The 12,432-nt window shown below is 37.0% G+C and overlaps 1 protein-coding gene across 1 annotated transcript in view; it reads right to left on the bottom strand.

Moving 5' to 3' along the window:
• KIAA1958 (KIAA1958 ortholog) overlaps positions 1–12,432 on the bottom strand; it is a 132,999-nt gene that overhangs the window by 8,620 nt on the left and 111,947 nt on the right. The window contains exon 4 of the mRNA XM_069474561.1: positions 4,776–4,948. Coding sequence (XP_069330662.1) covers positions 4,776–4,948 — 173 coding nt within the window. The remainder of the gene's footprint in view (positions 1–4,775; positions 4,949–12,432) is intronic.

Below are 12,432 nucleotides of genomic sequence, written 5' to 3'. Positions count from 1 at the left end.
TCTAAAGAGAAGGATTTTTTTCCTTTTTTCTCCATTTTATCTTGTTATTGTTTTTGTTGGAAAAGTCAAAGATCTTTGAAAGAGAATAATTTTTTTACAAAAGTACATATTTACCCATGTAGCTATCATTTCCAGTGTTCTTCATTCCTTTGTTTAGATCCATATTTCCATGTAGCATAATTTTCCTTCTGGCTGAAGGACTTCCTTTATCATTTTTCAGAGTGTGAATCTGTTGATGATAAATTCCTTCATTTTTGAATGTTTAAAAAGTCTTTATTTTATCTTCATTTTTAAATGTTTAAAAAGTCTTTATTTTACCTTCATTTTTAAGAGATACTTTCACTGAAGATAGTGAAAATATTTTTCTTTCAGTAATGTAAAGAAGTTGCTCCATTGTCTTTTCATTTGCATTGTTCCAATGAGAAAGCTGTTGTCAAACTTATTTTTGTTCCTCTGTATATAACATGTCTTTTTTCTCTGGCTGTTTTTTAAGTTTTCTCTTTATCACTGGTTTTAAGCAATTTGATTACTTCCCCCTCTTCCTTTTTTCCTTTCCTTCATGGATTCCAAATACATGTGTATTAGGCTGCTTGAAATTTTCCCACATGTTACTAATGTTCTGATCATATTTTAGAAATTCTCTTTTCTGTTTTTCATTTTGCATAATTACTATTCTTATGCATTCAAGTTCACATATTTTATTCTCTAATGTGTAATATGCCAAGCAAGTTTATTTTTTATCACACATTGTAGTTTTATCTCTAGAAGTTCATTTTGGATCTTTTTTATATCTTCCATGTCTCTACTTAACTTTTTGAACGTATCAAATATAGTTACAATAACTGTTTTAATGTCTTTGTTTTCTAATTCTATAATGTGTAGCAGCTCTGGGTTGGTTCTTGCTGATTCATTCTTTTTTTTTTTTTTTTTTGAGACAGAGTCTCGCTCTGTTGCCCGGGCTAGAGTGAGTGCCGTGGCATCAGTCTAGCTCACAGCAACCTCAAACTCCTGGGCTTAAGCGATCCTACTGCCTCAGCCTCCCGAGTAGCTGGGACTACAGGCATGTGCCACCATGCCCGGCTAATTTTTTGTATATATATATTTTAGTTGTCCATATAATTTCTTTCTATTTTTAGTAGAGATGGGGGTCTCACTCTTGCTCAGGCTGGTCTCGAACTCCTGACCTCGAGCGATCCACCCGCCTCGGCCTCCCAGAGTGCTAGGATTACAGGCGTGAGCCACCGCGCCCGGCCTGATTCATTCTTAAAGGGATAATTTTTCTTGCTTCTTTGCATGTCTGATTATTTTTGTTTAGATGCCAGACATTGTGAATTTTATTTCATGTTCTCTACATATTTTTATATTCCTATAAACATTTCTAAGCTTTGTTCAGGAACACAGTTAAGCTACTTGAAAGCTATTTGATCTTTTTGGGTCTTGCTTTTGAGATTTGTTGGAGGAGATTAGAGCAGAGTTTAAAGGAGGGATAATTATTCCCCACATCTGATGCAAGACCTTTCTGAGTACTCTCTTCAATGAATCCTGAGGTTTTTCCAGTCTGGCTGGTAAAAACAGATACTGTTCCTTGCCAGCCTCGGGTAGTTTCCTTACATGCAATTGTTGCTCAGTACTCAGTAGAATATTTGAGGAGAACTGTCTTTAGGTCTCTTGGGTTCTTTGTTCAGCTCTCTATTTTTTTTTTTTTTTTTTTTTTTTTTTTTGAGACAGAGTCTCACTCTGTTGCCCGGGCTAGAGTGAGTGCCGTGGCTTCAGCCTAGCTCACAGCAACCTCAAACTCCTGAGCTCAAGCGATCCTCCTGCCTCAGCCTCCCGAGTAGCTGGGACTACAGGCATGCGCCACCATGCCCGGCTAATTTTTTGTGTATATATATTTTAGTTGTCCATATAATTTCTATTTTTAGTAGAGACGGGGTCTCGCTTTTGCTCAGGCTGGTCTCGAACTCCTGACCTCGAGCGATCCACCCGCCTCGGCCTCCCAGAGTGCTAGGATTACAGGCGTGAGCCACCACGCCCGGCCCAGCTCTCTATTTTTGAGTATAAGTCATGAATTTTGTCATGACAACTCTAGCCACCTTGGTCTCACTGGACTCTCAGCTCCATTTTCCCAACTTGGTAGGTCTGTGGACTCTGCCTGGACTTTCCCTCCCAGCACCACAGACCTGTTAACTCTCTCAAGACAAAAGCTGGGGCACTCATGGGTATCACCTTTTTTCCTCTCAAAGATCACAGTCATTCTTCGCCTGTTATACAGTCCCTTGCAAAACATTGTTTTATATCTTTTGTATGTTTTTTGGTTGTTTCAGGAATAAGGGTAAATCTGGCCCTCCAAATTGGCTAGAAGTGAAAGACTTAACTAATTATTTTTCTGCATATGGGTCACATGTTCCCATGCCTAGTAATATTTTATTAGCTGCTAAAAATTGTGAAATTTACATTGCTGAGTTCTGGATTTTAGCATTTTTTCAATGAACGTTGAAATTTCTTTCTAGTGTATTCATGTCCTCACCCTCCCCAAACTCTGATCTCTATCTCCCCACAACTCAGCGAGTTGCCAGGCTCTGTTCAGATTCCCTTCCCTCACTGCAGTTCAGAAATTGCCTCCAGGCAGAAAGCCTGCAAGATGACAGCACTCTTCTCACTTGTTTCCTCTGTCTTAGGAATCATGTCTTGTGCTGCCTATTCTGTCTAAAAGAGTAGTTTTGTATATTGTATCCAGTTTTCTAGCTGTTAGAGCAGGAGGGTAATTCTGGACCCTTTTATTCTCTTATAGCCAGAAGTGGAAATTTTAATTTATTTTCAAATCTGCTGGATCATTTTGATTAGTATATTGTTTATTTTTATGATTCCTTCTCTTACTATAAAAATTTCATACATAGTCTATAATCTACTATCTAAAGTCCTTGGTGTCTAAATCTGTTGTTTGTTGTTTTTATTCACTCTTGCTCATGGTAGTTTATTTCCTTGAATGGCTGGTGTTTTTTTTTTTTTTTTAAATGAGTACATATTCAGTTGATATTTATTTGTAAAAAAACTGAACACCTACATTTTGGATGTTTCCCTTAAAAAATTATTAGCAAGGCCGGGCGTGGTGGCTCACGCCTGTAATCCTAGCACTCTGGGAGGCTGAGGCGGGTGGATCGCTCAAGGTCAGGAGTTCGAGACCAGCCTGAGCAAGAGCGAGACCCCGTCTCTACTAAAAATAGAAAGAAATTATATGGACAACTAAAAATATATATAGAAAAAATGAGCCGGGCATGGTGGCGCATGCCTGTAGTCCCAGCTACTTGGGAGGCTGAGGCAGAAGGATTGCTTGAGCCCAGGAGTTTGAGGTTGCTGTGAGCTAGGCTGACGCCATGGCACTCACTCTAGCCCGGGCAACAGAGCAAGACTCTGTCTCAAAAAAAAAAAAAAAAAAAATTATTAGCATATGACTCTGGTAGAACCTGAGGATCCTTTCAGGGTCTTCTCCTTAATCAAGGATTCTTCTGTTCATCTACCTGTCTTCCCTTTCTTAATAATGTTATCAACATATGTGTTCTGGGAGAACCCTGCCTTTCATACGTGCTTACTGCTCACTGCTTCAGTTTTACCTCTCCTTTGTTTGGGGGAAGCGAGAGCTATGGATGTTTCTTTCCCTTTCTGCAAGTACAGCAGGAAGGCCCCTCACACTGTCTAGTGCACTGTGCTGCCAGATATGGAAACCTGGATTTCTTATTTTATCTCCTGTTGATTTCCTAAACATGTCACCCAAACTCTGAGATCTTCACTTGCCCTTGGGCTTCAACTATGACCTCTATTTTCAAGACCTTTCAATATATACTTACAGCTTTAATATTTCCATCTTGTTTTAAATCTCACATTCCTAACTGCTTATTGGACATGTCCATCTGATTTACAATGAATATAGCCAAATCAAAATACAGTATCTTTCTGTATTTTGGACATCTGCCTCCACATGTCCAAGATTATTTTTCTTCCATTCACAAACTTCAAATATTTCAAACTGGAAGGGATCTTAAAAGCTTATTTTAAAAATGGGGGAACTGAGGACCAAGGATATTAAATAACTTTTTGCTTATCACTTCCAACTAATTTCTCCAGAGTACCTCTTTCTTTATGTTTCTTCCTGCTCAAAAAACTGCAGTGGTTGCCCTTTTGTCTAACCCTTAAGATGCCTGCAGATCTTATGGTCAGAGTGTTCTCTCTGTTGCAATAATCCCTTTCCCCCCACTGCAATAATCCTTTCCAATAAAGTCTCACCTTAGCAAAAACAAAATTAAACCTCAATGACTTCCCAATGTTCACAAGATTTTAGCTTTGTACTCATAAAAATCTGATTTTATAGTCTGCTATATTGATACATGATGGCTCTGCCATAGGCAAGATTTGCCCCAAATTTTACTCTTCCTCACATCACTCAGCCTAGAAAACTCCTGTCCTCACCTAATTCTACTAAAATCCTACCTCTCGCTCAAAATATGGCTGAAATATAAGTTCTCTCTCCAGTTTTACCAAACTGAAATTAATTTATCTAACTGAATTTTTCAGGCATTTCTATTCTATAAATTCATAAAACACATATTAAATTCTGCTTTGTACTGTGAATATATTTTTTTCTATTTTATGCTCTTTAAAAAGTTTCCCCAGGCAGACAGCAACAATTCTGTGTTCCCTACAATGCGTAGCACAGTGCCTGGGACTTGGAAGCTCAGTGAAGTTGGCTGAAAAAGGAAGTAAACTCAACAGTCTCTTACCTTGGTGATGTCGGTGTGATCTTTGAGCCCGTTGGTCATGCACCAATATCGCCACACATTCAGGGCATACCGCGTGGCTTTGGTAGTATTTGGGCTTACTGCACTGGTACACAGATCATTCAAGTCATCATTAATATTAAACACAGGAAATTTGTTGAGCTTAGTAGAATAAGCTAGAAACAAAAACAATAAAAGCATTAAAATAATTTGCCATTCTTTTCTATAGAGAATTACATCTGGGGATCATGTTAAAAAATGAAAAACTCCTAAAAGATAACACTTTAAAAAATTTTCAAGTATACATATATTAGAATAAATAAAATAGGGAACAATATTTATAGCATGGAATCAAGGCAATAACCTTGCATTTAATCCCAACTGTTTTGCCATACATACTAACCTATGCACTAATGTAGTCATTGCAATAATAGAAGGGGAAAAAAAATGAATGTGAAAAAACAAAGAATGGTCTATCTAAAATTTTCACTAGAAAAAAATAGCATTTCTATAATAACAGCAATCAAAAGATAGAAGGAAAGAAGGCAGGAAGGAAGGAAAGAGAAAAATTACACATCCTTAGCACAAGAAGAACTATCATTTCTTTATAATATAGTCTTAAGTCTTGAGTGCTGTTATTGGACGCCTTGAATGAAACGGCAATAGCATATTTCTTTAATTCTTTTTACAAGTTAATAGAGGGATATTTAAACCCTGATTCCACAACCCATCAACTACCTTCAAATTAGAAATGTAAGGCCAAGTGAAAGAAATATTAGGGAAAGAAGGAAGAATACTCCAGAGGGGCTCACATCTTCTCAGAGGAGAGGAATGTATTTTAAATTGCCAGAACTACTTCAGATAAAGACTGGTTTTCCTCAATATGTCCACTTTAAGTGTTGGTTGCCAAAGAGATAACCTAGTCCATAACCATTAGCTGGCCTTTCTTTATACCCTGTGATTTGCTAAAACTAGGCTTAACCTGTTCAAATTGTTATCTTTGGATAGAAAAAAAAAAAAATCAAGGCAGACCACCTCAAAGTATAAACATTGCTATCTAATAGCTCTAACCCTCTCTGGAAAGTTTCTGTATTCAAACAAGGCATAACTGGCGAGGTCTGTGAGAAATGGCAAAATGAAGAGTTAATGCAACTACCAAGGTGATCTGCAATTGGGTTTCACTCCACCTAACCCACCTCACCTTTCACTGCTCCCACTGAGGAACTCCTCTAGCCCAAGCCACCAGTCTCCAGCTGCCCCAGGATCCGCCTGCACCCAGGACACCCACACTGCACCGTCCCCACACATAGCCTGAGTAATCTCCACGTGGTCTCAGTGACAATCAAAACACAGTCTTTTTTTTCAATTCCAAATCATTTCTTAACCTTTCCCACGCTAACCCAACTTCCTCATTCCCTCCTTCAATATGTACCTCACATTTGTTTTATTATTTTTTAACAGTGTGTTCTCTTTGTGTTCACATCTCTTTAATTGGTTTGCATGCTCTTTAAGACTGTGTCTTTACCCCTTAAGTCTTGATCCTGCTCCGAACTGCTGAACACACAACCTGCTTTAATAAATGCAGGAGAGGAATAAACAACTCTTCGAAGCAACTTCGACATGTATAATAGGTATATTCCTCTCACCATCCCCGTAACCCTAGATAACTCCTATTACTTGTAAGACTTGCTTGATATTAATGAAAAGATTCTAGTATATAATTTATTATTCTTATACGGAGCACTAATTGAATGCCTACTAAATGCCAAGAGGTTTTCCATAAATTATCTATAATCCGTAAGCAGACCCATTGTTATCCCTATTTTGTAGATAAGGAAACTGAACCTCATATGTTTAAATAATTTCATACATTGACTCATCCAGTATTTACTGAGATGCTCTCTCTGTGCCAGGCACTGGGCTGTCTAAGTCATGGAACTGGTAAGAGGAAGAGCCAGTATTTAGATCTGAGTTTCTTTGACTTCATACTCTGGCCACCACAGCAAAAGAATCAGATACTATAGAAATAAAATTCTCAGCAAAGAAGACAATTTAGATTACAGCTGGAAAGGAGGAATAAGTTCTTAGTGTTCTATACTAATGTAGGATGACTATAGTTAACAATAATATATTGTAGCTTCAAATAGCTAGTAGGATATTGAATGCTCCCAACACAAAGAAAAATGTTTGAGATGACAAATATGCTAATTACCTTGATCTGATCCCTATACACTATATCTATCAAAACATCACTATGTAACCCATAAATACATGAAATTATGTATTAAAAAATTAAAAAATAGAAATAAAAAAGACTGTAACTTAGCTTCTTGTGTTTATGAAAAATATTCTGGTCTCTCAAAATTTACTTGTATTAACCTTCAATAAGAATAACTAAGTCTGATTTATTTTGATAACCACTATAGTTTCAAACAGGATGATTAATTTTTTTTTTTTTTTTTTTGAGACAGGGTCTCACTCTGTCATCCTGAGTAGAATGCAGTGGCATCATCATAGCTCACTGCAGCCTCAAACTGCAACCAGTCCTCCTGCCTCAGCCTCCCAAGTAGCTTAAACTACAGGTGCACACCACAACACTGGGCTAATTTTTTCTATTTTTAGTAGAGACAGGGTCTTGCTCTTGCTCAGGCTGGTCTCGAACTCCTGACCTCCAGCGATCCTCCTGCCTTGGCCTCCCAGAGTGCTAGGATTACAAGTATGAGCCACTGCACCTGGCCTACTGATCTTAATTGATTGTCTCTGGGTTGCTAGTTTATTGTACCCAGATCTCTCCCTGGTATAAAAACTAGTCTATCTTTATAATTCTGATACATATGCCTAGGGTTGACATATTTTCCATTTTTCCAGGAGTGCTCCAATCTGTCGTTTGCATGTAACTGTATTAGTGCCCCTTTTACTTTCTAAAGTATCCAGGTTTGAACAATAAATGATATGATTCTCCCTATGTGCCCCACCATTATAGCAGAGCCTCATATTCCCACTGGAAACATAAAGGGACAGAGGAGATGCAAGAAAATATCCCCTAGGGGTGGGGTGGGGGGAGAAAAAATAAAAATAAAAAAAAGAAAATATCCCCTAGAAGTTTGAACTACTAAATTTTGAAATGAATTAGTTGTAAGGATGAGACAGCCTCTTCTTTAGAGATCGTCAGAAATGGAATTAATCTGTACATCATCAATATCATTTAAAAATTGCTTTCTTAGAATGGTAAAGTGATAGGTAGGAATGGAACAGGAGATTCCTCAAGGTAAGTTGGAAAAATATATTTTAAAAACACTTAATAGAAGAGCTGAGTATTAGAATGAACGTGGCTAAAAGACAAATTAGCAATCTAGAAGAAATCTTTCCTACAGGGCAAAATAATAAAAATATAAAAATTATGAGGGTGAAGTTGAGACACATGGAAGGCAGATCCAGGAGATTAAATATCCATCTTAAGAATTCAAAGGACAAGGTGAAAGAAGTAATATATGAAAAGTTCCATTAATCAAAGTAAAATTTGAATCTTCAGGGTATTAAGGTTCATGAACTGTGAAATAGAAATAGTGAAAGAAAACATACATATAAACATATCTTGGTGAAATTTCCAAAGTCTAGGAACAAAGAGATAATTCTACAATCTTTCTGGTAGGCAGACAAAGCCATCAACAGGCACTAGGCTGTTAACATAGTGACAAGAATCAGATTTCTCATTGGTGGCACCAAATGGCAAAAGAACCCAATGACTCAGTCTCCCCAGAGTTGTGAAGGAAAAGGACTACAAATGAAAAAAAGCATTACCTAGCTAAAATATAATTCAAGTGCTAGGGCAAAATAAAGACATGTACTTTTTTTTTTTGTTTGTTTGTTTTGTTTTTGTTTTTTGAGACAGTCTTACTCTGTTGCCCTGGCTAGAGTGCAGTGGCATGATCACAGCTCACTGTAGCCTTGAACTTCTGGGCTCAAGGGATCTTCTTGCCCCAGCATCCTGAGTAGCTGGCTCACACATGTAATCTCAGCACTTTGGGAGGCCTATGTGGGAGGATTGCTTGAGGCCAAGAGTTCCAGACCACCCTGGGTAACATAGCAAAAACTCTGTCTCTATGAAAAATAGAAAAATTAGCAGGACATGGTGGTATATACCTGTAGTCCCAGCTACTCAGGAGGCTGAGGCAGGAGGATCACTTGAGGCCAGGAGTTTGAGGCTCAGTGAGCTATGATTACACCACTGCACTCAAGCCTGGGTGACAGAGTGAGACCCTGTCTTTTAAAAAACAAAACAAACAAACAAACAAAACAAAACAAAAACCCCCAGAAATCAATGAAGTAAGAAAGAAATTTATAATTAAAAAGTAATGCAAGAGATGGATTTGACAAGACTAACAAATAAACAAGAAAAAAAAAGAGAAGGCACAAATTATTACACCAGGAATGAAAAGAGGGTTATCACTATAGATCCTATAAATAGTAAAAAGATATTATAAACAACTTGATGCCAATAAATTTGAAAATTTGGATAAAATGGACAAATATCTAGAAAAGTCACAACTTACCAAAACCGAACAGGAAACAAAGTTTGAATAGTCCTATATCCATTAAAGAAATTGAATCTATAATTAAGAATATCACAAAGAAATCTTCAGGTTCAGAGGGATTTCATCAATAAATTCTTCCAACATTAAAGGAACAAACAATGCCAAATCTATAAAACTCTGCTAGTGAATACAAAAAGAGGGAATACTAGCCAATTTCATTTATAGGGCAGCATAACTTTTCTATAAAAATATGGAAGAACAATACAAGAAAATTATAGGCTAACTCAGGTCATAAACACAGACACAAAAATCCCTCACACAATCCCTACCTTATATCATAAACAAAAAACAACTCCAAATGGATTATGACCTAAATGTGAATGGTAAAACAATCAAGTTTCTAGAAGGAAACATAAGAGACCAGCTTTATGACTGTGGGGTACCCACAGTTTTAAACAAGACATCAAAATCACTATCCCAAAAGTAAAGATGGATAAATTGGATTCCATTAAAATGAAAAACAGACATTTATCAAAATGCACCACTAATGGTCCAAAAAAAAAAAAAAAAAAAAAAAAAAAGGCTGGCTGTCGTGGCTCACGTCTATAATCCTAACACTTTGGGAGGCTGAGTCAGAAGGATTGCTTAAGGCCAGCCTGAGCAACATAGGAAGACCCTGTCTCTACAAAAAAAAAAAAAAAAAAAAGGAAAAATTAGCAGGGCATGGTGGCATGCACCTGTAGTCTCTGCTACTCAGGAGGCTGAGGCAGAAGGATCGCTTGAGCCCAGGAGTTTGTGGTTGCAGTGAACTCTGATGAGCCACTGCGCTCTAGCCCAGGTGACAGAGCGAAACCTTGCCTCAAAAAAATAAATAAATAAATAAATAAATAAAATAAAGAAAAAGAGGCCGGGCGCGGTGGCTCACGCCTGTAATCCTAGCACTCTGGGAGGCCGAGGTGGGTGGATCGTTTGAGCTCAGGAGTTCGAGACCAGCCTGAGCAAGAGCGAGACCCCATCTCTACTAAAAATAGAAAGAAATTATATGGACAGCTAAAAATATATATAGAAAAAATTAGCCGGGCATGGTGGCACATGCCTGTAGTCCCAGCTACTCGGGAGGCTGAGACAGGAGGATCACTTGAGCTCAGGAGTTTGAGGTTGCTGTGAGCTAGGCTGACGCCACGGCACTCACTCTAGCCTGGGCAACACAGTGAGACTCTGTCTCAAAAAAAAAAAAAAAGAAAAAGACAAAGGAGGTGAAAAGGCAAGCCACATAGTCGAAGAAGACATTTGTAATACATTTATCTAACAAATTAGTTAGAAAAGAGATAGTCCAATTAAAAATGTACAAAACTTGAATGGGCCTTGCACAGAAGAAATATCAATATTCTAAGAAACATAAATTAAAATATACTCATTAAAATGTCTAAAATGAAAAACGCAATCTGTAAATATCAAGTGCTGGTAAAGATTTGGAGCAACAGGAACACTCTTAGAGGGTACAAGCATCAGTTTGTACAACCACTTTGGAAACTAATTGACGGTATCTACTAAAGTTGAACATACACCTGTTCTATGACCCAGTAAATCCTATACCTGAATATATACCCAAAAGAAGTATGTGCAAATGTGTACCAAAAGGCATGTATGTATGAGTGTTCATAAAAGCATAATTAATAATAAATAGTCCCAACTGGAAATAACCCTATGTCCATAAACAATAATATGCATATGAAATTGTAAAATATTTATACAATGAATTATCATACAACAGTAACAAGGAATCGACTACTGGAATGAACTATATGCAACAACATGCATGAATTCCACAAACATAATGTTAAGCAAAAGAAGCCAGACACTGAAGATACCGAAAGGGTCCATTTATTCAAAAAAACACATAAAATGACTCTATGGTGAAAATATAGAGGTTACTCTAGGAAGGTAACAACAGAGAGCTTCTGGGGTTCAGGTAATGTTCTATGTCCTCTTTTGGGCAGTGGTTCCAGCAATATGTTTGCTTCATAAAAATTAATCAAGCTATACACTAATGACTTGTACACTTTTCTGTCTATATACTTCAATAAGAAAATTTTCAAAAATCCTTAAATTAAAAGCACATACACAAATCTAATAAATGAAGAGTTAGTCTGTTACACTATGTACCTGGATGGGAAGGCTCAATATTACAAAGATGTTTAATTTCTTCAAGTAATCTTTAAATCCAATGTAATTCTGAATAAAATCTTTTTTTGTTGTTACTTGTCAGGTTGATTCTCAAGTTTAAGAGAATAAATGTACAAGGAAAGGAAGGAAATTTTGAAAACAATAACTGGGAGGCCTTGCTCTGAAAAATATAAACATGTACTATAACACTGCAATAATTTAAACTGCAAGTTACTGTTAAATAAGTAGACTAAGAGATCATCACTCCAGAAGAGAGTCCAAAGTAAGTATGTGCATATACACATTGAGTATATAACAAAGGCTCTAATTCAAATTGTTGGGGAAAAATGGATGTTCCAATAAAAGGTAGAATTAGCTATCGAGTTGGAAAAGCAAAAACAAAAGCAAATGTAGATACCTATTTCAGATCATATACACAAAACACATTTCCAAGTGGCTTTTTAAAAATGCTGTTTCCATAAAGACAACGATTTTCACGACTTTGGGAGCGAGGAAAGAAAGCCTTTATAACATGACACAACCCAGAAAGTATAAAATGTAGATAAACAGATAAAATGACCAAAAAATTTAAAAATTCTGTGCTAAACGAATTTTAAAAGACAATAAACATAACTGGAGAAAATACTTGTAAAACATAAACTGGCAAAGGACAAAGGAAAAGCTCCTAAAATCAATAGGGAAGAGATAACTCACTAGAAAATGGGCCCCAGATGTGACTGGCAATTATTCACAGAAGAAATACAAATAACAAAAAGCATTAATAATAGTCAGGCAGTGTAATTTACCAGACTGGCAAAAATACAAAAAGGTCCATATCTAAATGTTAGCCAGGTTGTCAAGGAACTTGCACTCTCAACCAGTGCTGGATAATGTGTGTACATCAGTACAACTTTTTGGTGGGCAATTTCAGCTAAATACCCACCAAACTAGCTCAGTAA

Source organism: Eulemur rufifrons, chromosome 7 (genome assembly GCF_041146395.1).
Source record: "Eulemur rufifrons isolate Redbay chromosome 7, OSU_ERuf_1, whole genome shotgun sequence".
In the NCBI taxonomy this organism is placed as follows: Eukaryota; Metazoa; Chordata; class Mammalia; order Primates; family Lemuridae; genus Eulemur; species Eulemur rufifrons.
Note: the sequence above shows the minus strand (reverse complement) of the source record. Positions and strands in the feature narration are given on the sequence as shown.